The sequence below is a fragment of the Sceloporus undulatus genome, chromosome 1, assembly GCF_019175285.1.
Source record: "Sceloporus undulatus isolate JIND9_A2432 ecotype Alabama chromosome 1, SceUnd_v1.1, whole genome shotgun sequence".
Lineage (NCBI taxonomy): Eukaryota > Metazoa > Chordata > Lepidosauria > Squamata > Phrynosomatidae > Sceloporus > Sceloporus undulatus.
The window spans coordinates 264,025,425-264,048,219 of NC_056522.1; the positions used below are offsets into that span (position 1 = coordinate 264,025,425).

The window sequence follows — 22,795 nt, forward strand, 5'->3', positions numbered from 1 at the left end:
GGAAGCTGTCCCCCTCACCACAAGGTCTCTAAAGGATAAAAAGAACTGAGTGGAGTCTAGAAGATGTGAATTCAATCTTTCCCCACTGTCATTGTCATGATTAGCTTTAGTTCTCCTTCTGCAAACCTAAAGAAATCCTTACAAATATATTTTCAGTTAAAGTGACAGTTAAAGTACTATAAAGATAATTTGTAGTGCTAAATACAAAGGGAGGATCATCCGTACCACAGTATTTCTGATTTCTACATATGGTTGTAAAAGCTGGACAGTGAAGAAAGCTGACAGAAAATTGACTCATTTGAAAGGGAGGACAAGAAGACATTTTTACAGATAATGTAGACTGCCCAAAAGACCAAAAAAAAAAGAGTATACATTGGAGAATCATTAAACAGTGGCACCATGTCCTTATGAGACCACTTGAAGACACCGATGGGGGAGGAGGCAATTGAAACCAATCCATTAGGAAACCAAAATGGTAACAGCTATACAGTGCATTAGATCTATATGTCCCAATTTCCAGTGCAATATCTAAAATTGGCACATTCATTTTTGCTGGTACATTGGAAATATTTTATCTCCCTGAATAACCCCATTCAGGACCAAACAAACCTGATGACTCATGCAGCTTAAGAAAACTCTTGTGCGTGTTCGACTGCATGTCTGTGTGACCTCATCATCCCGAGAAAGCTCCTGGGTCAATATTTTTGCATCTCAGATAAATCAGAGTAATATACATAACAAAACAACAACAACAACAACAAAAAGACAAGCTATGAGTTTCTCCTAAATCTTTGTCATTTTCAGCAAAGCTGCTTGATAGGAATGAAAAACCCTGCATAATCCGTGTCCTTAGTAACCCCAATGACTGCAAATCATCAGAGAAAAACAGAAGCTCCTGCTGATGCCAAAGAATTTTGCCTTCAAAATATGCTGTGAATTTTGGAGTCTAAATTGTGCTAAAAATGTAGAAAATACCATAAATCTGGAAAGCAGAACAAATAGTTACTGTAAAACTACCATTTTATATGATTTTACTAAAAGCTTCATAAACCTTTGACAGATTGGCTATACAATAAAGAGCAGCTACTTGGTCGAGTTGCCACTCTATTAAACATTTTACCTAGTTCTGTCCATGTAACAAAAACCTCAGTGCTTTCTATTAAGACATATTTTATTATAAAATGCTGTTTGTCTAAAATCTAGGTAAGCAATCTAGTACTAAAACGGCACTGTTCTGTTTCTGTTACAGATCATGGGTCAACACTGGGAAATTTCTGCTAGTCATCCATGTACCTGTATTAGCCAACTAGTAAAAACACCTAATGCGAGTCCCATTATAATCGTATGTGGGGAAACACAATAGTTTCTACCAGGAGGGGGGAAAACAGTACCACTCCTATTAATTATAGCAGAACTGCAGGAGCAAAGAAACAGAGGTAGCTACTAAAGGCTTTAAGGACACCATCATAAAAGATCAAAATATTTGAAAGGTACAAAATAAGACAATGTTGTTGGGTTTTCCCCCAGTTTATTTCTGCTACTGTAAGTTATGCATGTTTCTGGCCTGTATAGTGTTCTTCAAAGAGGCAGACACTGAATAGCAAGGTAATTCTGTGTAACCTAACTATTTAAAAAATTCTATAACTAGAGGTATAGCTTCTTATTATCTATTTTATTTTATCCTCTGAGATGGCAGCAACTTTTTTTTTTAAATAAAGTGTTGAAGCATGGCAAAAATGTTAAGAAAAATGACCTGATTCTCATCCCTCTTACGGTGAACATAGCCTATTAAAAATATCACACACTGTTTGAACTTTGAATTCATGACTTTTTGGCTTTTGGCTTGCAGAATAAATGGGTACATTTCAATGGAGAATGCTAGAAATGCATTTATAATAGAATGCTCAGACATCCATAACATTATGGGCCTGCTAACAATCCCATGTTCAGATGCAGCATCTACCAAGCACTTATTCACAGATATTGCATCTGGAAAGGAATGGTGCTATCACAGGTATTATCTGCCAGTTCTTCCACTTTTCCTGCCTAGTTCTATTCCAACAAATCTAGAACCACAATCCCCTATTACAGTTGCCTGATAAAGAAAAGTCTAGTTCATTACAGGTACCACTTGTTGCAGATTCATCAATTCATATGTATATTAAATCCATACAAAACTGAGTAAGAACAAAAGGACTGAAGGGAAAAACAACAACTTTGATGGGAAGAAAAATGTTTTGTAAAACAATAGATCCATATGTTGCAGCAAGCACCATCTTAGAAAGGAATTACTTCCTATACAGCAGGGGTTGGTAACCTGCAGCCCGCGGGCCGCATGCGGCCCGCCGAGCCATTGGGACTGGCCCCTGCACGGTCCTGCTGCTGATTGCCGCCACCAAAGGCCCCGTGGGCCTTTGGCCTCTCGTGGAAGTGTGTGGGGCCTTTGGCGGCGGGCGGGGGAAGGCCCCGCGCAGGCGCGCGGGGCCTTGGGGCTCTCATGCAGCCGCGCAGGAAGGAGGAAGGAAGGAAGGAAGGAAGGAAGGAAGGAAGGAAGGAAGAGGAGGAGGAGGAAGAAGAAGAAGAGGAGCAGGAGGAGGATGGTGATGGTGATATTGATATGAGCCAGCTTCAGAGGCACGGCCAATGTAAGTTGCTGTGATTTTTACAAACTCATGCGCAGTGAAGAAAAACCGCAGTCCCTTGACCAAGTACACACTTCTGAAAAGTACATTTGAACCCGAGGGCAAATCACTTCTTGTGAGACCACCTTGACATGTTAAATATGCATAGCCATGTGAACCCATGTTCAGTGTGAAACCCAAAGAGTTTGGTTATGCAATAAGCCTCTGAAATATGCAAGAGATTGCCATGTTAAGTAAAGCTATGTTCAATGCTGAAATGTGCTGTTTGGAATGGGGGGAGGGGGGGTTGGCCAGAAAGGGAAGTATATTTCTACCATCTGTCTAGGAATAATGCCCAAATGTCCTCCATTTTGATCATGCCTAAGAAACATGCATTTATATTAACATTTTTAAAAAATCAAATTTTTTTCGCATATCCTCCATTTTTAAAAAATGTGTCCTACATTTGAAAATGCTGTCCTATATTATTTAGTTATTTAATTAGTTATTATTTGGGCCCCGGCCGGTTGGCCAGAAAGGGAAGTATATTTCTATCATCTGTCTAGGAATAATGCCCAAATGTCCTCCATTTTAAAATCTAAACTTTAGAGAGCACTTACCACCTGCACATATGCCGTTTTACAAAAACTGGGCTACATTTTTAACAGATTATCCATTATCTCAAAATTCAAAAACAGTTTCTATCACGCCATACTTCTTCTAAGGGGCTCGACAGACTGTCCCTAAGAGGCATCCTCCAGCCAACCCTTTCCTAGCCAGATTGGAGCCGCTGAAACCTCATGCTGTGGCCCCAATCCAGTCTTTCAAGAGCGCAAAAAGGGGCCACAAAAAGCTATATGGCGCTCCTTCAGCACTGCATCATATGGACGCAGCACCAAAAGCATGCCATGATGCCATGCGCCATGTAGAGCACCCGGTATCAGGGCGGCCGGGGGGCAGAGTCAGGTGTGCGTCATGAGTACACTACAGCTCAATTCTGCCCCCGTGCCAGCCTTTCAGGCCAGTCTGTAAAGGACCTGAATCTATACAAAAATTACTCCTACTTATATAGATTCCAGATTGACCTAAAGCTTTTTCATGGTCATTTGGAAAAAGGTAATTGAATTGCACTTCATAAAGAAAAATCCATCTGTTGAATTTTAGCACATGCTTGTAGAATCAGATTAAGATGTGATTTTTTTTCCTTGTCACTATCAACAAGCAATAAGCAGATACTCAGCAAGTATTATACTGGTTTCATCACTGCATAAATGTGCTGAGAAAAATTTCACCTGTGGAATTTCTGCTTGCTAAGCAAGGTTGGGGCATTGTTAGCTGTCTGTCCACCCCCCACAGAAAACCTTGGAAGGCTATAATCTCTTGCAATAAAAAATTCCAAAAAAATTGTTCCCAAACATCCTATAGTGGAATAAAGAGCATTTTCACCATGATTTCAGCCCTCTCTGGGCAATTTTAGCAGCAGGAGAGGCTTTTATTTCTAATAGGAAGTGATCTGGAAGTTGACTTCCTAGTAATTTTCTATAGTAAGCAATGAACTAAGATGCCAGAAATGCAGCCAATTTGCCCCTCACCCTCCAAGAGTATTTGAGGACATTTGGGGGGGAAGGGGAAATGCAGGCCACAAAAATCCCCCACCATCGCCTAAAGGTACAAGCGGCTCCTGTAAAATTAAAAACATGACAAAAACTAGACAACGCTACTCTAGTTCCAACTTCTTCGTCCTTGTTCAACATATTCCCCTACTGCAATTAATAATCCCTAACAATGCAGCTACTAACCTCTATACATGCCGAAATACCCTTCGGATCGGATTGTCTTAATGAGGCAGTCGGACCTGTTGAAAAGGTGAATGGAGAGAGAAAAGAGCAAGAGCAAGTGAGCAATCAAACCCTAAAACCATTGTTTAAGCATAGGCCAGTTGCAGCACAGTCTCAGCCACTTGATGCAAGGATCCACTATTCGGGAGAACACTGGCAAGGTAGCAGAGAAAGAACTGCTGTACTAAACTGTACTAAATATAAATTTCACCTGAACTCATCACAAGATGTACTTTAGTTGGATCACATGCCTAGCGAGCAGCCTTTTTTCTTGGATTAGTCATCTTGCTATAGATGAGAAAGAAAGGTAATTTTATATTTCACATTTACAAGCCAATGGTTGTCAGAGTTCAGACACTTTCTTGTTCTATGCTGCTGAAAGATTCTCTTTCTCTCAAAGCCTTTGAACCTTTAAAAATAGTTCACATTTGCAAACAGAGGTTTTATATAAACCTTTTTTAATAGGGGAGGGAGAAGAATAAAGTCCAGGTGCAACAAAGAATAACACAAAGGAAAAATAATGTATTCTTATTGCCTTTACAATAAACATCAGCACATAAACATCTAGAAATTCAGTCTTAGCCAATTTAAAACAAAGTCACATGCAAACTGCTTCCCTGACCTACAGATTTATTGGGCATATTCTGCTTTGGATTTCAGTGCTCTTTGCTTGTGTGTCAATAAAACCTAATTTTTTAATATATGTGTGACCTAGTTTTATTAAGAAACCTGAAGCATGGAAGGGCTTGCTTTGTTTGTTTTTAAACATGCTTCAACTGTTAACATCACATTGTCAAAGGTTAAAAGAAGATATTTACCTACTTCTTTCTTTCTTTTTAAAAAATATTGCTTTAGTTCTATAACAAATAATGAGAAGCCATTTGCTTCAACAAGAACATTTTGTTTGTTTGTTTGTTTTATATATTTTGTATTTTTTCATTATGGTATATTATATTTCTATTTCACTTTTCTCCAAATGCAAGCCCCTCGAAGGATAAGGTGCTGTTGTGGTGAGACAAGATCAGTGGTTAGGCAAAGATTCTCCATACATGCCCAAAGTCGTTATTTTTTAAATTAACACTTGTAAAAATAGGCTGAGCATAGAACATTATCTCCTACCAGAAAAATTGCTCATGAGGTATGGGCTGAATATACACTGCAGAAATAAAGCAGCTTGATGCCGTTTTAGCTGCCATGGCTCAATGCTATGGAATTCTTGGATTTGTAGTTTTGTGAGCTATTTAGACTTCTCTGTCAGAGAGGTCTGGTGCCACCACACACTACAAATTCCAGGATTCCATAGGATGAAGCCATGGCAGTTAAGTAGTTTCAAATTACATTATTTCTGCAGTGCAGACTCCACCAAATCCCCCAGTCCATTATGGATATATTGTATGTACTGATGTTGGACAACTGATTAAAAACAAGTTTTGTAGCTGGTAAAGTACAGTACTTTATCTGACAGGGCTACTGGAAGGATAACTATTGCAAAACCATTCACAGAAAGGGCCTAGGCAGATAACTTAATGATTAACTTATTGCTGTTCTAGTTTTTATGGCCTAATGACCATGGTTTACTTACATGCTGGTGTACATTCTCTGGCCATTCTGCTGATTCTGCAGGCGGGTTTTTGCCAGGTCAATAGGAAATACACAAGTGACCCCAATTAGCCCAGCTATCCCTCCATTGATCAGCTTCGCAGGTAAACTACAAGGAAAAGCAACACAGAGGTACATGGTCAACTGATCATCAAATGCAAGCAGAAAGAAATGTATGTGTGAGGAAAAACCAATGCCTCCAAAGTTGTGTGACTCCTTAAAGATGAACAGATTTAGTGTGCCATAAGCTTTCATGGACTACACATCACATAATGTATCTATGTATCTGGCAACCTGGAATCCTGTCCATGAAAGTGTGTGTGCCATCAAGGCACTTGTTGACTTATGGTCATTCTACTGTATTATTTTCATACATTTTCCTTAGGTAAAGAATACTGAGATGTGGTTTTGCCAGTTCCACCTGTTATTTGGTTGGTGGTCTTCCATTCAAGTACTAACCAAAGCTGACCCTGCTTAGCTTCCAAGATCAGACCGGAACTGGTGCCTTTAGGGTATTCAGGTCGGCATGCCACTTAAAGCATCACAAGGCTCTAGCTGGTTTTGCGGCAAGAGACTAAACTAGGCTACTCTTCTGGAATTTGTCAACAATTTTTCTGGTTTGGCTAAATGAAGAACTATCCTTTTTTTCTGATTTGGCTCCTTAGTCTTAAGTCTAGCCATTACCTATATTTTTCAGAAACTGGGGTGGAGAGAAGCCTCCTTAATTCTGTCCTCATATACCTGTAACTAATTCTTTAGTCTCACCTTGATCTTCTCAAGTGCAGACAGAGTTTCATTTATTTACTGTATGGCTATATTCACACTGCAGAAATAACCCAGTTTGACACCACTTTAACTGCCACGGCTCAGTGCTATGGAATTCTGGGATTTGTACTTTTGCAAGAGATTTAGCCTTCTCTGTCAGAGAGCTGTGGTGGAACAACAAAGTACAATTCCCAAAATTCTATAGCACTGAGCTATTGACAGTTAAAGTGGTGTTGAATTGCATTATCTCTGTAGTGCAGATACAGCCTGTGATATTTAATAAATGTTTTACTCCTGATTTTCTACAAAAGCAACACTCTTGACAACTAAAAACAAATAAAACAATACAATCACAAAAATCATCAAAATAATCAATGGTCAGCTGATTTTTTTATTTACAATATTGTAAATATTTCTAATGGTATTAAAGTTAGAAGGAATAATTTATAAGGCTCACAACTTCATCTTATATGAATTGACTCAGGTCCAAAACACACTGCAGAAATTATCCAGTTTGAGATCGCTTTAACTGCCCTGGCTCAATACTAGGGAATTCTGGTAATTTTGGTGAGATGTTTAGCCTTCTCTGGCAGAGAGCTCTGGTGCCGCATAAACTACAATTCCCAGAATTATATGGCACTGGGCTAGGACAGTTAAAGCAGTCTCAAACTGGATTATATCTGCAGTGTGCTTTGGACCTCAGAAGCAACCTTTCACTGAGTCCAATGGGAGTCTAACTCAAGAAAGCACAGATGTTACCATAATCCCAAAATATATTAGAAAATCTCATGTTTTCAGTACTTAACAGAACAATTATTCATAAAAAACCCAGTATCACAGTGTTAGGGAAACCCTTTCTACAGAAATCTACTGAGCCCAAAAACTACTCAAAACCAATGGTAGGAAAGGTATTTGGCTGCCACTGCTCAATAAACTGCTTATGATGACTTCATAAAAGAGAGAGTCCAGATTGAGAAGATCATCTCTGAAGGAAAAGGAGGAAAAAAACCCACACAGATTTCTTAATCTTGGTATCCAGTCTTAAAACAGTAGGGCCTGCGTAACGGCTAGCACTGAACCTGTAGAAGAAATATTTACTGAACAGTTTGTTTGGCTTGGGATAGAGGAGTGAGAAGCCTCCGTCAGTTGGCTAAAGAACTCTTGAGAACTTAAAAAACATGACAGGAATTAGACAGTTGGAGATGCAGAGGATCAATTAACCAAGAGAGAGGGAAAGAGCAAAAAATACTCGTTAGTTGGTTATCGCAAGTTTATAGGTTATGAACCTCTCAAGAGATAAAAGAAAATGTTTATAAAATGGTATACAGGTGGCACCTAACCCCCCAAAAATTATCTTATATGTATAAAAATGTAAATTCTATATGTTGGAAATGTAGAAAGGAGACTGGATCTTATTTCCACATGTGGTGGACATGCAAGATGGCTAGCAAGTACTGGGTTGGTATATATAAATGCTTAAGAATGGACTTAGAAATTGACATTCCCTTTTCCCCAGAAGTGTTTTTGTTGGGCATGATGGACAATAACCTGACAAAATCAAATGGGAAGTTTCTCTTTTATGCGTTAACCTGCGCAAGAATAATACAGTATACGCAAAGCTCTGGAAGAACCCAAAAATTCCATCATTAGAACAATGGATTATTAAACTCTATGAAACGGCTGAGATGGACAAATTGACGGCATGGATGAAAGACAAAACAGATGAAGAAGCTCTGCTATGTTGGGAAAACTTTTATAAATTTTTGAGATCCAGATGGAAATGTATCTTATGAAAATCATGTATTGTGACTGTGGAAAACATATTTGTTTTGTATGCAAATAATAAGCATGTAAAAAGCAGACCTAGATAGCAACAGGCAGTACCGAAAACATATAAAAGGATTACTCGAATCAGGGAAAATGGAAATAGGCTGAGAAGTACCAGTTTGGGTTTAGAAATCATGTGTAATAATGAGAAAAATTTAAAGAAATATGTGTCAACAATTGGAATTATCGATAGAAATGCACATAAACCAGAAAAGGTGAAGGAACCTGTAGAATACTAATTTACGTTTTCAAGATTAACAGGGGAAAACTTCAATAAGTAAGTAGGTTCCGAGAGGAAGGAAGTTTTAGTTAAACAAAAGAAGATGGTATAAGGCTAAACTGGATTATGGAAAAGTAATGGAATTATGTTTAATGTACGACATAGGAACGTTGGAAATATAATTGTGTGGAAAAAGATGTTATACTTTCAAAAATATAAATTTAAAAAAAGGAAGTTTATAGGTTATGATTTGTAAAGAGTGATGCTCAGGTGTTTTCCTCTTAAAGAGAAAACTATACCAAATCAATCTTGGATCATGCTAGAAACTGGCAGATTGGATAAATATCCTAGAATAAAGTTTGTGATGAGAATCCTGTTCCATGGTTCAAATCTCATTAAGGTGACCCAAATTATCTTTGCAAACAGATTTAAGCCACTAATTCTCAGTCTCTCTCTCTCTATCTAACACACACACACACACACACACACACAAAATCACTGAGTACGTGTATTTTACAATATCACTGTTATCAGCTGAGTGCAGTTACATGGCTGTACAAACACGAATACACACATTTAGCTAAATACAAATGAAAACAAAGCAAAACATAGTTCTCCTTTTAAACTTCCCTGTTCTTCAATGAATTATAGGGACTTTTCAAGAGAATAAACACAGCGTAAACATATGACATCATAACCACACAGTTAGCCATTCAATCAAGGGATCTTTTAATGTATTCTTCCTAATCTATTTTTTAAAAAAAGCATAGTCATGGGGGGTGTCAAGAAGAAATACTCTTTTCCCCAAAAGCATTAGAGTAACAAGACAATATCCACTGTCTAACTAAAGATCTCTCTGCAAAAGATGCTTTTGTAAGATAATGAAGTCACTCCTGAAAGAGAGATCTGAGCAGAATGCTTTTCAGCCAAAGGGAAATGGTAAGCAGAAAGTTGCTCACATCTCACACATTATTGACATTTGTTCTTCAGGAGATGATGATGGTTTGTATCCCACTTTCCCCCCAAAACTGGGACTCAAGAGCAGCTTACAATTTAAAAGAACAGTTCAATTAAAAACATAAAATTGATGCATTAAAATAGAATTAAATTATTACAATATTAAAACAAATCACTTGTTCAAAGAACAAAATACACTTAAAAAGATATACAGACAGACAGACAGACAAGTGTTTAAAACAGTACACTTTAAGGAGCCCTGGTGGTGCAGTGGTTAGAGGCCTGTACTGCAGCGATTCACTCATAAACCACAAGGTTATGAATCCAATACCAGCCAGGGGCTCTGGGTTGACTCAGCCTGGCATCCTTCCGTAGGTCGCTAATATGAGTACCCAAGCTTGTTGGGTGCAATTAGCTTACACTTTGTAAACTGCTTAGTACATCGGTAAGCGGTATAGAAATGTACTTGCTATTGCTATTGCTAAAACTGTACAACACCCCAGCTTGTTCTTTAAAGACTTTCTGTTTCAAACGCCTGTGTAAATAAAAAGGTTTTAGAATGCCAACAGAAGGATAACAAGGAGAAAACTATTCTGGCCTCCTTGGGAAGGGAGTTCCAGAGTCTAGGGACAGCCACTGAGAAGGTCCTCACTTGTGTCCCCACCAACCATACAATCTAAAAAATAGCATGGATCTGAGCCATATAAGGCTTTATAGGTCATAACCAGCACTTTGAATTGTGTCTGGAAAAAATGGCATAAGGATAAGCCTAGTGATGTTCCCACAATGGTTCATGTGAGACAGGCAACAGCAAAGCAGAAGAATCGATACCATATCATGACAACTCACCTGAGCATTATGTGCCAAGTTTTACAACACGTTCTGTGTTGTTAAGCAGAATGATCCAACACTCATTTGAAGCCATTCCAGTATTTCTGGAATTGACACTGTTTTATATAACAGATTGCCAAGATGGTACAAATCAATACATTAAATACTTTGCTCAAATTTATGCAGTAACACCTCATTGTTTGTTATATGCAACGCAACCAAGCACAAATATTATTGACTATTAGAGTTCAGCTATAGTGGCATAAAGGACATAATTTTTATTTGTTATTTGGCATTCATAAATACGCATGCTGACTACCAAAGATCAGATCTGGTGGAGCTTTAATATTAAGGTTGGTTGAAATAATCTACTCTCATAGCATTAGTTCCATCATCATTTCTTCCTGCAATGGAAAAGTAAATACAAATCTACATTCCTGACCAAGACCCAAGTAATCCTCTTTTCTCTCCCTACCTTCCTCCTCATTTTTCCTAACAATTTTGGTCTCTTGTGGCCATAATAAACTTTTGGAAACATACAGCTTCTCTCCATTTACAGTAAGGAAATAAATTGAGGAACATTCTCATTGTGATGTAAACAAAAACAGTGTTGGCATCACAGGTGAATAGCATTTCTTTGGCCTGTTACAGACAGCCAAAATAAAGCTGCTTCGAGTCACTTTGGAGGTATGGTATTTCAATGATACATGCGTCCTAAGAGTCCAAAGGCCGCACCAAAGCCACACTCCAGTCCTAAGGAATGGAGTGCAGCTTTAGTGAAGCATCCAGACTCTTAGGACTCATGCATCATTAAAATACCATACTTCCAAAGTGACTCAAAGCAGCTTTATTTTGGCTGTCTGTAACAGGCCTTTCTTTGTTTAACACCCACTGGCTAGAAGGATTTCCTCTTGTCTTTGTTCTAACTACAAATACATAGTAAAATAATAATCTAATTAGTGTTTTGAAACAAAACAATGCATCATGTTTGTCTAGATGAATAAGAGGTCTGTCTTATAGAAGGCCTTTGGTTCAAGCCATTCTTGGCCTCTTCTGTGGGGAACGAATTCCCATCTGAAATCCTAGAGAAGAGCTATTCCAGCTATCTATCAATAATGACTCAGATGGATTTGGTCTAAGGCATATTCCTATGTTCCTAGTTGTTTAACTAACAACTAGCCCATGCACTTGCAGTACAATGCTATGTATACCTACTCAGAAGTCAAGTCTTGAGTTTTAATGTGGTTTACTTCCAGGTAAAGACACAGGCTCACCCAGTGATTGGACTACATTTACATACTGTGTCACAGGCCTTCAGACATGAGACAGTTACCACTGTGGTCAGTACCTACCATCAGAGAGATATATAAATAGTGTTTCTTTCTGAATTGATAGATTTTTTTTAACACTCAGCATGATTTTCACATATAGGAAAGAAGAAAAACCAAATAGGAAAAATCATTTTTGTGTGATAGAGGTAGCACTATCATGCAATATTATGGAAGCAAATCTTTGGATTTGGTGGTTGACATCACAGCAATGAACAGAATTTTAAAAAATAATGAAAACCACATGTGGCAACAAAGATGGTACTAGAACTGACGATAACATCTGAGAGAGAAGCAGAGAATAACTTTTTACCTGATCTGTTTATCAGCCATTTAATTTGGATGTGATCCTGTAGAAACCAGATTTTTTTCTTCCCAAAGTTTTCCAACTTCTTTGGCCTTTTGACAGCTACTTCCAGCAAGTGGCTTTCTAGGAGACAGAAACAGCATCAAAATCATTAGCGTTATCATTGTTATAACTCCTGTGTAAAAAGTAGACAAGCTTAAAGCCCTCTGTCATTCATCAAGAGAATTCTATAGGATAGATTAGGCAGAATTGAACCAACAATTGAGAGGTTTTGATGCCATTCAGGACATCCAAGGCTGAGAAAGACAAAATATACTATCTAATATCTAAGTCTTAAATGTGCATAGAGCAATCTCAAGATCTACAGAGAAAACTACTGAGTGAAGCTCAAATTTTGCAGAAAGTCACAAATTCTAATTAAGGAAAGTACTCTGCACTTTCATTTTCAAGTGCAGTGAGTTTTGTTGGGTTACTTCAGCAGTGAGGGGATGGCATTCTTGCACAAGTTCAGAGGTACTGTTGGTCTTTGAACAATGGAGTGGTGCTGACAACTGCAACAGTCTCCCCTATCTCATGAACAAGTCACAACTCTTATGTCCACTGAAGAAAGATCAAGGGGATTTCTTATAAAACAGGTTTACATTAAAAAAAAGAGACACATTATTTAACATGTGTTATAAATTGGATATGATGGCATGCTAGCTTGTGAAAGTCCAGGTGAAATCCACACACAACTGTACTTGCAAATCACACTCTTGAATCTTACACAACTTTGCAACCTATTCAGAAGTCACTATGATGTAGAAACATTCTTATCTAGATCACTTAAATAGGTAAAAAAAATAGAGTAATAGCTATGAAGTGGAAACCTGCAGAACGTTTAACATTTAAATTTTTGGTACGTGGAGCTATGGCATACAATTACACCAATGTAAAACTAAAACATCTGATCTGTTACTCAATATGACATGACTGAATCTTACATGCTATTCAGGGATAAATGCAGGAATATTTATTAAAGGCTTTCTTAGAACATGGAAAAGAGATTAAACATGAATTGTGATTACAAAGAACAATGTAGAACATCTTCATGCTGACAAAAGTTTCTATGCATATCTTTTATGAAGAAAAATATTTTATAGAGGCCTAACCATGATTTCATTGTCTTCCTTTTTTGTCTGTTCTTATCTTTCTGTTTACCATTGATAAATAATCACTATTTTAAAAATGAAAACTGAGAGAAGACCTTCACTTCATCCACAGCTGAAACTAAAAGACATTTACCATATATACTTGACTATAAGTTGACCTTATGTATAAGTCAAGGGCGTGTTTTGGGAGCCAAAATTATAGATTTTGATATGACCTGTGGATAAGTCAAGGGTAAAATTTATGGGCATGTAACAGAGGATTTAAAGGATAAAGCATAGGAAAACGGTGTCAAAGATATTACAAAATTCTAACTGGTATTACTGTTTGTGCTGACACTACATGGATGAGAGAGTAGAGAGGGTTTGGTCAGTGCTTCCACGACAGAGTACACGATTGGCTTTTATGTGGCGATGGTTCCTTTTTTAAAAATAAAGACTTATACTACAGTACTTACATTGACCCATAGATAAGTTGACTCTGGTTTTTTCAGTCAATTTTTGACTAAAATGTTTAGACTTATACATGAATATATACAGTACTTTTAATTTTAAAGAGAAGACTATTTCAAAACTACTTGCTCCTGCTGTTCACTGAGGCAAAATCAACAAGGAACAAAATAGCTGAGATATCACACCCACCCACGTACCACATGGCACCAAAGCATTTGTCAAATCTGCCATCTCATGAGCTAGAAAAACAGAAAGCAACAAAGATATTCTACATAGCTTTACAAAAAAAACGAATAACTGTTCAATGGAGGAAAGAAACATACTGTATCTTGCAATGCTGACCTTCGTTCTAAGAAATCTCTTCCTGAATTACTGTATGTAGCTTCATCAAAGGATGCATCTGCACTGCAGAAATAATGCAGTTTGATAACACTGTATTATTTTTGCCATTGAGCCACTGTCATGGCTCAGTGCTATGGGATCCAGGGATTTGTAGTTTGTTGTGGCACCAGAGGTCTCTGACAGAGAAGGCTAAATATATCACAAAACTACAAATCCCAGAATTCCATCACATCAAGCCATGGCTGTTATAGCAGTGTCAAACAGCATTATTTCTGAGAACAGCTGTAGCCAAACAAGCAACAATGATAAAGATGAAAGTATTCCTGTTTGAAATCACTCTGTTGAAACAGCAAAAATTAATTACAGCTAACAATAAAAGCACCACATTTGTCTCCATACAGATAACTTATTTATTGACAGTATTTTAAAAAATTATTTTTCAGGGTTCTTTCTGACAGCTTCTGGGAGGGGGGCATGAAGTACATAGTACATCTACTCAAAGACGTAGCCTTTTAAATAAACTTGCATCCGTATCTGCATTTGCAGAGTAAGGTGTCGTGTGTGTGTGGATTTTGCATGAACAACTCCTGTAACTAACTACAAACTTATTAAGAAGTTAAGCTTTTGGCTACAGAAAAAAAGCAGGACAAATACACCCTTTTTACAAATGGAACCCTTCATAGCAGTACTGTTTTACTCAGTTGTGCAACAGTAATATAGTACGTCCCCTGTGAACTCCCTGGAGGCAAACCACACTGCCTTTTATGGTCCATTGGAAATTAGAACTGGCATTGTAAAATGTTTAAGCCCAGTAGGAATGGGGGAAAGGGAGTGTATTAAAAACCAGCCATTTCTGAGTCCAAAACGGAACCAAAAGCACCCTCTCTTGAGCATTTTGCTTTAATGTCCAGCATGAACACAATCAACCACAAAATCCCACCAGGTAATTCAGGAACTCTTGCTCTCAAAGGCAGGATTGGCCCAAGACATTTTGCTGTCTGAAGTCGAGCTCCGCCCAACACCTGCATGCAAGACAAAGCGCCTAAGTATCCAAAGCCACCCAAAGCTTCCTCAGCCAGCAATGCAGAAAATCCTGCGAACACTTCTTAGCATCCCTGGCAAAGTTAGTAACGGAATATGTTTCAGACAAAATTGGTGCCCCACTGTGGGGCCAGATCTGTACAAGAATATCACATTAAAAAGATTCTCTTCATTATCAGAACTTCATAAAGAGATTAATTGTGGCTTTTGTGTTCTATAAAGTTTGGAGCTGTTGTTACTATTCTTTCCAGAAAATAACTTTCCTCGTTTCTTCTTATTCTGCCAGACAGTACTGTCTTGCGTACATCAGGACAATAAAATGTTGTGGCACACCCACAATAGAAATGAAGGACATCTTATGGTGCTGGTGGCCTACAGAGCTCTAAGGGGAGAGCAGTGAACTTTAAGTTGTCTGTTAAATGTGATTAAATTCTGCTGTCACTTAAGCTCAACCTGTATATTATAAAAATAATTATCAATACAATGGTTTAGACAACCTTAACTTGGGTGGCTGGTGGCTCTCTCATGTCGGGGGTGACTCCTTTCCAGGTTTTAAACTAAACTTTAAAGGAACTTTCCAGGTACTGGATCTATCCTGCAAATACCTTCAGCACATTGGAGAATTCTTTTAAGGCTTAGTTTAAAACCTGGAGTGGAATCACAACTCTACTTATATGGTAGTCTCCAAATCACCAGAAGTATTCCTGGAATTTCTTACCACTTGCAGATGTGGGATAAGCAGCATATTCCATTGAAAAATGGGTGGGAAATATCTGCTGAAATCTGAAGATCTTGCCTAATAAAATCTCCCTTGGTTCGGGTCTCGGTTTTAGTGCAATGTCGAGTTTGTTGCCTTTCCTCATAATTTAGCTAAATCCATTTTAAATTGGGCAAGAAAGTTTAAAATGCAGAATTATGCAAATTTGTTCAATGTACATGCCTCCATAGGGCCTGCCAAATCTGCAGATTCTCCAAGAAAAATATGGATAGCACAGTAACATTTTTATTGGGTGAAATTCCTTTCAACTTATGTAATATGTTCATATTTTGCTCTCCCCCATCCCAAATGTTATTTTGCTCTTCAGCAGAGATTTTCAGTACATGTGGATGTATGATGGAATGAGGCTAGCATTCAACATCTTCTGCCAGAGACTCCACTGTCTACATCTTATACCAGCTGATAGCAAGATATATCCTTCTTCAGCCTCATATTCTTTCTTGGTGCATTTATATGACCTGCAAGCTGCAATTTTCCTTAGTCTTCAGAGATTTATTTATTTATTTATTTAGGTATTTATATCCCACCCTTCAGCCTTAATGGCTCTCAGGGCGGCTTACAATATTATTTTTAATGAGACAGTTCCCTGCCCTCAGGCTTACAATCTAAAAGACACGAAACAAAAGGAGAAGGGAATGGTGAAGGGAAAGGGGATGAGGTCCAGTAGTTCTTCTCTCCCTCTAAGGCCTGGACCAAGGCAGATGGATTGGAGGGAGGGCTCTTCCTTCTTCCAGGCTAGTCCTGATGGAGCTGGGCTTGCCTGGCGAACTCCCTCTCAGGCCGGCAGATGGCAGTTGTGGAGGGCGGAGTCTCCTTCCTTCAGGCTTAGTCCTGATGGAGCTGGGCTTGCCTGGCGAACTCCCTCTCAGGCCGGCAGATGGCAGTTGTGATGACATCTGTAGTATCAATTTGCACCTGTAGTATCAATCGATACTAAAAGCTTGGGGGTGGGAAGGGAGAAGATCAAATTCTTTGCGGTTCTGATGAAAAAATGTTTCCTGGGAGAGAAATTCACAGCAGGACTGACATGGTCCTCACAAATTTTGTAGGTAACAGATAATGCACTAGTATGTTTGATACTAATCTCAACAAAGCCCACCTTATAATCAGTCTTCCAGACAGATAGGGTTGGTTGGAAGGTAGAAATCCACAGAGGACAATGCACCGCACTGTGTGATGGAAGAACACATTCTTTAAGAGAATAGAATGAAATGAACCAAAGAAGCTTCAACGGTTGCTGCATGAAGATCTGAGCCAAATATCTCTTCCATATGGAAAAGAAACCCATATTAAGAAGCTGCTTTTCTTCACTGTTTAGCACATAGTTAAACATACAGGGAATTTTGCCAATTATATTGCCCTCAGAATAACCCTATGACTCATGTCATTCTAATTCCATTTTACAGATAAGGCACTGAGGAGAAGTATGCATCAGAGAGAGTATGAGGAGAAAGGAATAGACAGAGACAAATCACACTGGACAGGTCTGACACAAAAGGGGGCTGGCAAACCCAATATTTATTCACTAATTTAATCTTTCCTCTTTCAGAACCATGAAATAATTCTCATGGGTGCTGTGTGTATATGTATGCCTTCAAGTCGCCTGTTGACTTATGGAGATCCCATGAATTTTTCATAGGGTTTTTCTTAGGCAAGGAATACGCAGAGTTAGTTTTGTCAATTCCTTCTTCTGAAATATAGCCTAACAGCACCTAGTATTCATTTGGGTTATAGGTGGACATCAGAATAAAGAAAGAAAAGAAGAATTTACTACTAAATCAGTGACTATTTGACTTTTATGACTGTAACAGAGTTCACTGCAATGCTTACTGCTCCCTCCAAATATATATTTCTTGCCACAAGATGTATCAGTTTTGTGTTTTTTTAACTGGACTGCTACAGGAACCATCTGTACGTAGCCATCCACCTTAATTAGGATGGTCCTGCTTTACAGAGCCATCCTCAGCTGCCAATTTAAATTCAACCTGCAGATTTCACTGTATAGCCCTCAGTACAGAATTCCTTTTTGTAGGACAGAATGGTAAGATTGCAAAGAGATTGGAGCAGTTGAGATTGCTCAATGAGCCTGGGGGCTTTCACGGTCTATGCAACAGGTGTCTTGGCTGCTCATATAATATACTTGCTACAACACAGCTCTAAAGACACCTGATCTCATCTAATTTTGAAAAGCAAGTAGGGTTGAGACTTGGATGAGAGATCACCAGGGGACATCACAGATCTCCAGGTAGGATTAAGAAAAATTTCCACCTGAAACTCTGCAGACCTGTTGCCAGCTACATAATATTGGGCCAGGTAAACAAACAGGCTGGCTCCATAGAAGGCAACTTTCTATCTTTAAATCAAACCATTAGTTTTTTCTTTTTTTCCTGTAGCGAACCTGTAACTACTCTCATCTTGTGGCATTCTGAATTACAAAGGTTAATGGCTAGACAGCAACTAGGATTTATACTAAAAAAAATATAGAAATCATACTTCAAATACTTTTGAGATGTGATGCTGAAGAAGAGTGCTTAGGCTACCATGGACAGCCAAAAATACAAACAAATAGGTCCTGGAAAAGATGAAGCCTGAAATTTCCTTGGAAGCCAAGATGATCAAACTGAGGCTGTCATATTTTGGCCACATAACGCAAAGGCACAGATCACTAGAAAACACAATAATGCTAGGAAAAGTAGAGAAGGAAGAAGGAGAGGAAGACCACATGCCAATTGGTTGGACTCAATCAGGGAGGTCATGGGCATGAATTTGCAGGATCTGAGCAGAGCAGTGGAGGACAGGAGATCTTGGAGATGTCTCAGCCAGAGGGTCACCATAAGTCAGGATCAACTCGAGGGCAGCTAACATCAACAGACTTTTCCAGCACTCTGCATAGTAGGCCAAAACTCTGTGCGTGTGCCTTCAAGTTACCTGTTGACTTTTGGTGACACCATGAATTTCATAATCTTCCTATAATACAGCAAGGAGGCTGAACATGAGAGCTCACCTAGGGACCAGTAAGACCGCAGCACCAAAACAACTTCAGTGCTTAGTTCCATTATGGGCTGCATGCATAATTTTAGAACCATAACATACAACAACAGAATCACAGAGCTGCAAGCGACATTTAGTCCAGTTCTCTGCCATGTAGTAGGAATACACAGGGATATGCAGTTATCAGTTGAGGCCTTGCTTGTACTTTCCCCAGCAAGAGTGAGAAGGGGCTAGCAGAGGAAGAGACAGAAGGAGATAGAAAAGAAATGAGACGATAAAGAAGAAAGGGATGGATTCATCGACTTTTCACTTTGCCCTGTCTACCTCAGGCATGCTCCTCCTTCCTCACAATTACTGCCAAAGGAGTGTGATCTTTGAACCTATGGACTTGTACAAGCAGTAAGATCAAACCTCCTCAGATATGTGAATTGTCCCATGTACACATACTTTTCTCTCTACAGCTGAGCAGATGCCCCTCTGCTAAGTCAAGAATGTTATGTAGCTCGAAAGTTCAAAAGCAAAGAACATTGCATAGCTCAAAAGTTCAAAAGTGGTTACCTGACGTCAGCAGAAATCCAGCCAAGAACAGAAATAATTAGCTATTTTGTATCTTATTCCTGGGAGATCAATGTGGTAACAGCATGTTTCCTCTAAGACGACTGCTGCATAAATCTACAGTAGGAGGCAGGCAAATCCGGCTCCCCACCCTCCTCCCCAGCCATCAACTGCAAGGCCATTAAGGCAACAAACATCATGAGCATTAACTGTGGTATTTTAAAACTTCTCTTACACACCAGTCAGGTTTTCTTGGCAACCCAACAAAACAAATACTGTGCAGGCCAGAAATACCTGAACACCCAAAACATGGGGCATTGCTTAAGTTTATCCTCTTTTATTGCATTAGATGTTAAAAGGCAAGGCAAGCTGTCAGAAAACCACAGTTGTTCTGATTACCACAGCAGTGCTAAGAAATATATAAATCAAATTCCACTAGACTGATTGGCTGTATGTTACATTCAAAACAAAGCATTCCAGGCTATTATGTTAACTGAAATCACAGATTGAAAGACCTTGTGAGACTAAAAGTCCATTTCATCTATTATGTATTACAATGTGATAGTTACTTGTCAGATTGAGAATACAGTACATACACATACAGATGCTTTTATCCATCCACTAGTTAAACTAGAGCTTAATACCATCATTCACCACAGAACACCACAAAATATCACTCCTTGCCCTAGAACTCGATGATGCCTCATAGGACATTAATTCCTACAGTGTTGTTAGAGAGCCAGCATGGTGTAGTGGTTTGAACATTGGACTGTGACTCCATAGAACAGGGTTTGAATTCCTGCTCAGCCATGGAAACCCACTGGGTGAGCTTGGGCAAGTCACACTCTCCCAGCCTCAAAGGAAGGCAAAGGCAAACCTCTCTCTGAACAAATCTTGCCAGGAAAACCCTGTGATAGGTTCAACTTAGGGTCACCATAAATTGAAAACAACTTGAAGCCACACTGTGTTGTTAAATGCAAATGATGGATAAAGTGGGTTATCATTCATATAACAGACTATTTTAAGTCTGTTGGGACAGCTGGACTATGCCCATTTCTCACTTGCTAAAATTTCAAAGCAGCAAGCATTACTGGAAGAAAAGCAACAAAGTACAGCCACACTCCCAAAAATGTGTCACAGCTAGGACAAATGACAGAATCCTTAAGCTTCATTTGCCTTTCTAAAAATATTTTTTTAAAGCAGCAGAGAGTCAATACAACACTATACTATATTTAGGCTTAATGGTGCTGACTTCTAAATAGACAAGAGGTTAGCTACACTGGAGTTTACTACTAAGTCTTCAGTGGGGATTGTCCACATGTTTTAAAAACCTGGGTATTCTTCCCGATTGGCCTCCCTTTCCTTTGTCTTTTTTCAGATTACAAACTCCTTAAGACAATATATCTTCTCTGTTATATGACACACACAGATTAACTTAACCATTTTCCTCCACTCCTTCCTTTTGTGAAAGAACATGTGATTTAACTGTGTCAGCCAACTCTGTTAAATCAATCACCAGAATACTAGCTGGAATCACATTTCCTTATTGTTTTTGAGATACTGGTCTTTGACTATGAGATACAAGAAGCAAAACATGCATTTATTTATCTGTTCTTCTGCTTGGGTTCCCAGTGATACTAAACACATGGAACCTGTATCAGAAGACTTCCAAATTTTTACAAACTTTGTTTCCCATCTTCTAGGCACCTAGACCCCAAACACATGCACAAATACAGCCCATGATGTTGGCATGCTGGACGTACACTGGAGTTTATCACACGGGGAAAATTGCAAGTTTGAAAGGGTAAGAACCTATGATTATCCAGAGTATTAGGTGCATTGCGCAATTGGTTTTGACACGACATTGTGTACTAGCCGCTAAGAATATGACCAGAAAGAGACATGAACCAGCAATTAGTGATTTTCAGGAAAATATTGTGAACTCATTTCCATTTCATTCATGATATCTTTTTTTGTGCAATTGCTCTAGTGTGAAAGCTATTTGCGGTTTATTCATGGGATTCTCGCAGTTTTTGTACTTGTTGCCACATTTCCCATGGTTCTTTGGGGTGAGTTTATTTCCGGTGCTGCTTTGTCGTGCCTGGTTGCCAGGAGGAAAGCAGCCTTTTATGCTTTTTTAAAAGCTTTCCTATCTTTTGGGTAATGTTTTGTTCTTTTTACTTAGGTTGGATACCATTTCTGGGAAAGTAAGGGACAGTACAGTATATTTTTATAAAGAAAAAAATGTAAATAGAATTGTTTATTTCTCTGGGTGATTTTGTTTGCTGCCATGTGTGCTCCGGTGACACAACTAATTCTTCTGTGCGCATGCACAAAAACGCAATTCCCAAACCATCAACAGGATTTACATACATCTGTGTGAAAACCAAATGTGCATTCTACCCTCTTTCTCACTTTGGTAATGAGCCACTAAAGTGTTATTGTGCTCTGCATGTGAAAACCATTTGCACATTTGCGTGCTTTTGCGGCATGCTGACATTTCAATCATCAGGATGGAAGTACATATGGGACCCGTATGATAAACTCCACTGATCAGAATAGCTGCCAAAGCAAAAAACAATCAAGTTTTCTAGCTCTACTTATTTCTAAATCCCATATTGCTATTAAGATCCCCCCCTTTAAAACTACACTTAGTACATAAACATTCAGCAGATATGGCTTCTCCCAATCACTGAAACACCTTGGCATAACAGTTACTACCTGCTTAACTTCTCCTTGCCACATAGCTAAGTCCTCTTTCAGTCAGTAAGCCTTCCGTCTATACAATGTGGCTGTGTCATACGTGGCTTTCAGCTTATGCTGAAAGCTGCGCAGGGAGGAAGGCCCGGCATGTCCCATAGGGAGTAATGGGGCACATGCCCATGGCACGTGTGCACTGCTGTGCCACCGCATGCCTGAGCCCCATTCATTTAAAAAGGGCTCGAGCATGCACGGAATTTGCTTTATGCGGGGGTCCGGATCCCCCGCGTAAAGCAAGGGCACACTGTAACTTAAGTACAACCTCCTCATTTCTGAGCTACTGTACTATACAGTAAAGTCTTTTCCATCCATGACCACAGTTAAATTTATCAGAAGTATTTGTTTTACATGCCATAATCTCACTGACCTTCCCCATGACATCCTGGGGTACAAACCCCCATAGCACATTTGCACTCACAAACTACTGCCATTGT

At 38.9% G+C, this 22,795-nt stretch overlaps 1 protein-coding gene across 7 annotated transcripts in view; it reads right to left on the bottom strand.

The window, feature by feature from the left end:
* The window catches only part of SLC25A22 (solute carrier family 25 member 22), a 723,963-nt gene that overhangs the window by 36,731 nt on the left and 664,437 nt on the right, over positions 1 to 22,795 (bottom strand). For 4 of the 7 annotated variants that reach the window (XM_042466257.1, XM_042466292.1, XM_042466249.1 and 1 more), the window contains exons 2-4: positions 12,300 to 12,416; positions 6,042 to 6,167; positions 4,421 to 4,476 (exon numbers count right to left, since the gene is read on the bottom strand). In XM_042466257.1, the coding sequence (XP_042322191.1) occupies positions 4,421 to 4,476; positions 6,042 to 6,167; positions 12,300 to 12,319 (202 nt within the window). In that variant the 5' untranslated portion in view covers positions 12,320 to 12,416. Of the gene's footprint in view, positions 1 to 609; positions 1,659 to 4,420; positions 4,477 to 6,041; positions 6,168 to 12,299; positions 12,417 to 17,154; positions 17,221 to 19,604; positions 19,739 to 22,795 lie in introns of those variants that run through there. The other 3 variants (XM_042466275.1, XM_042466284.1, XM_042466298.1) reach the window with 3 other exon arrangements.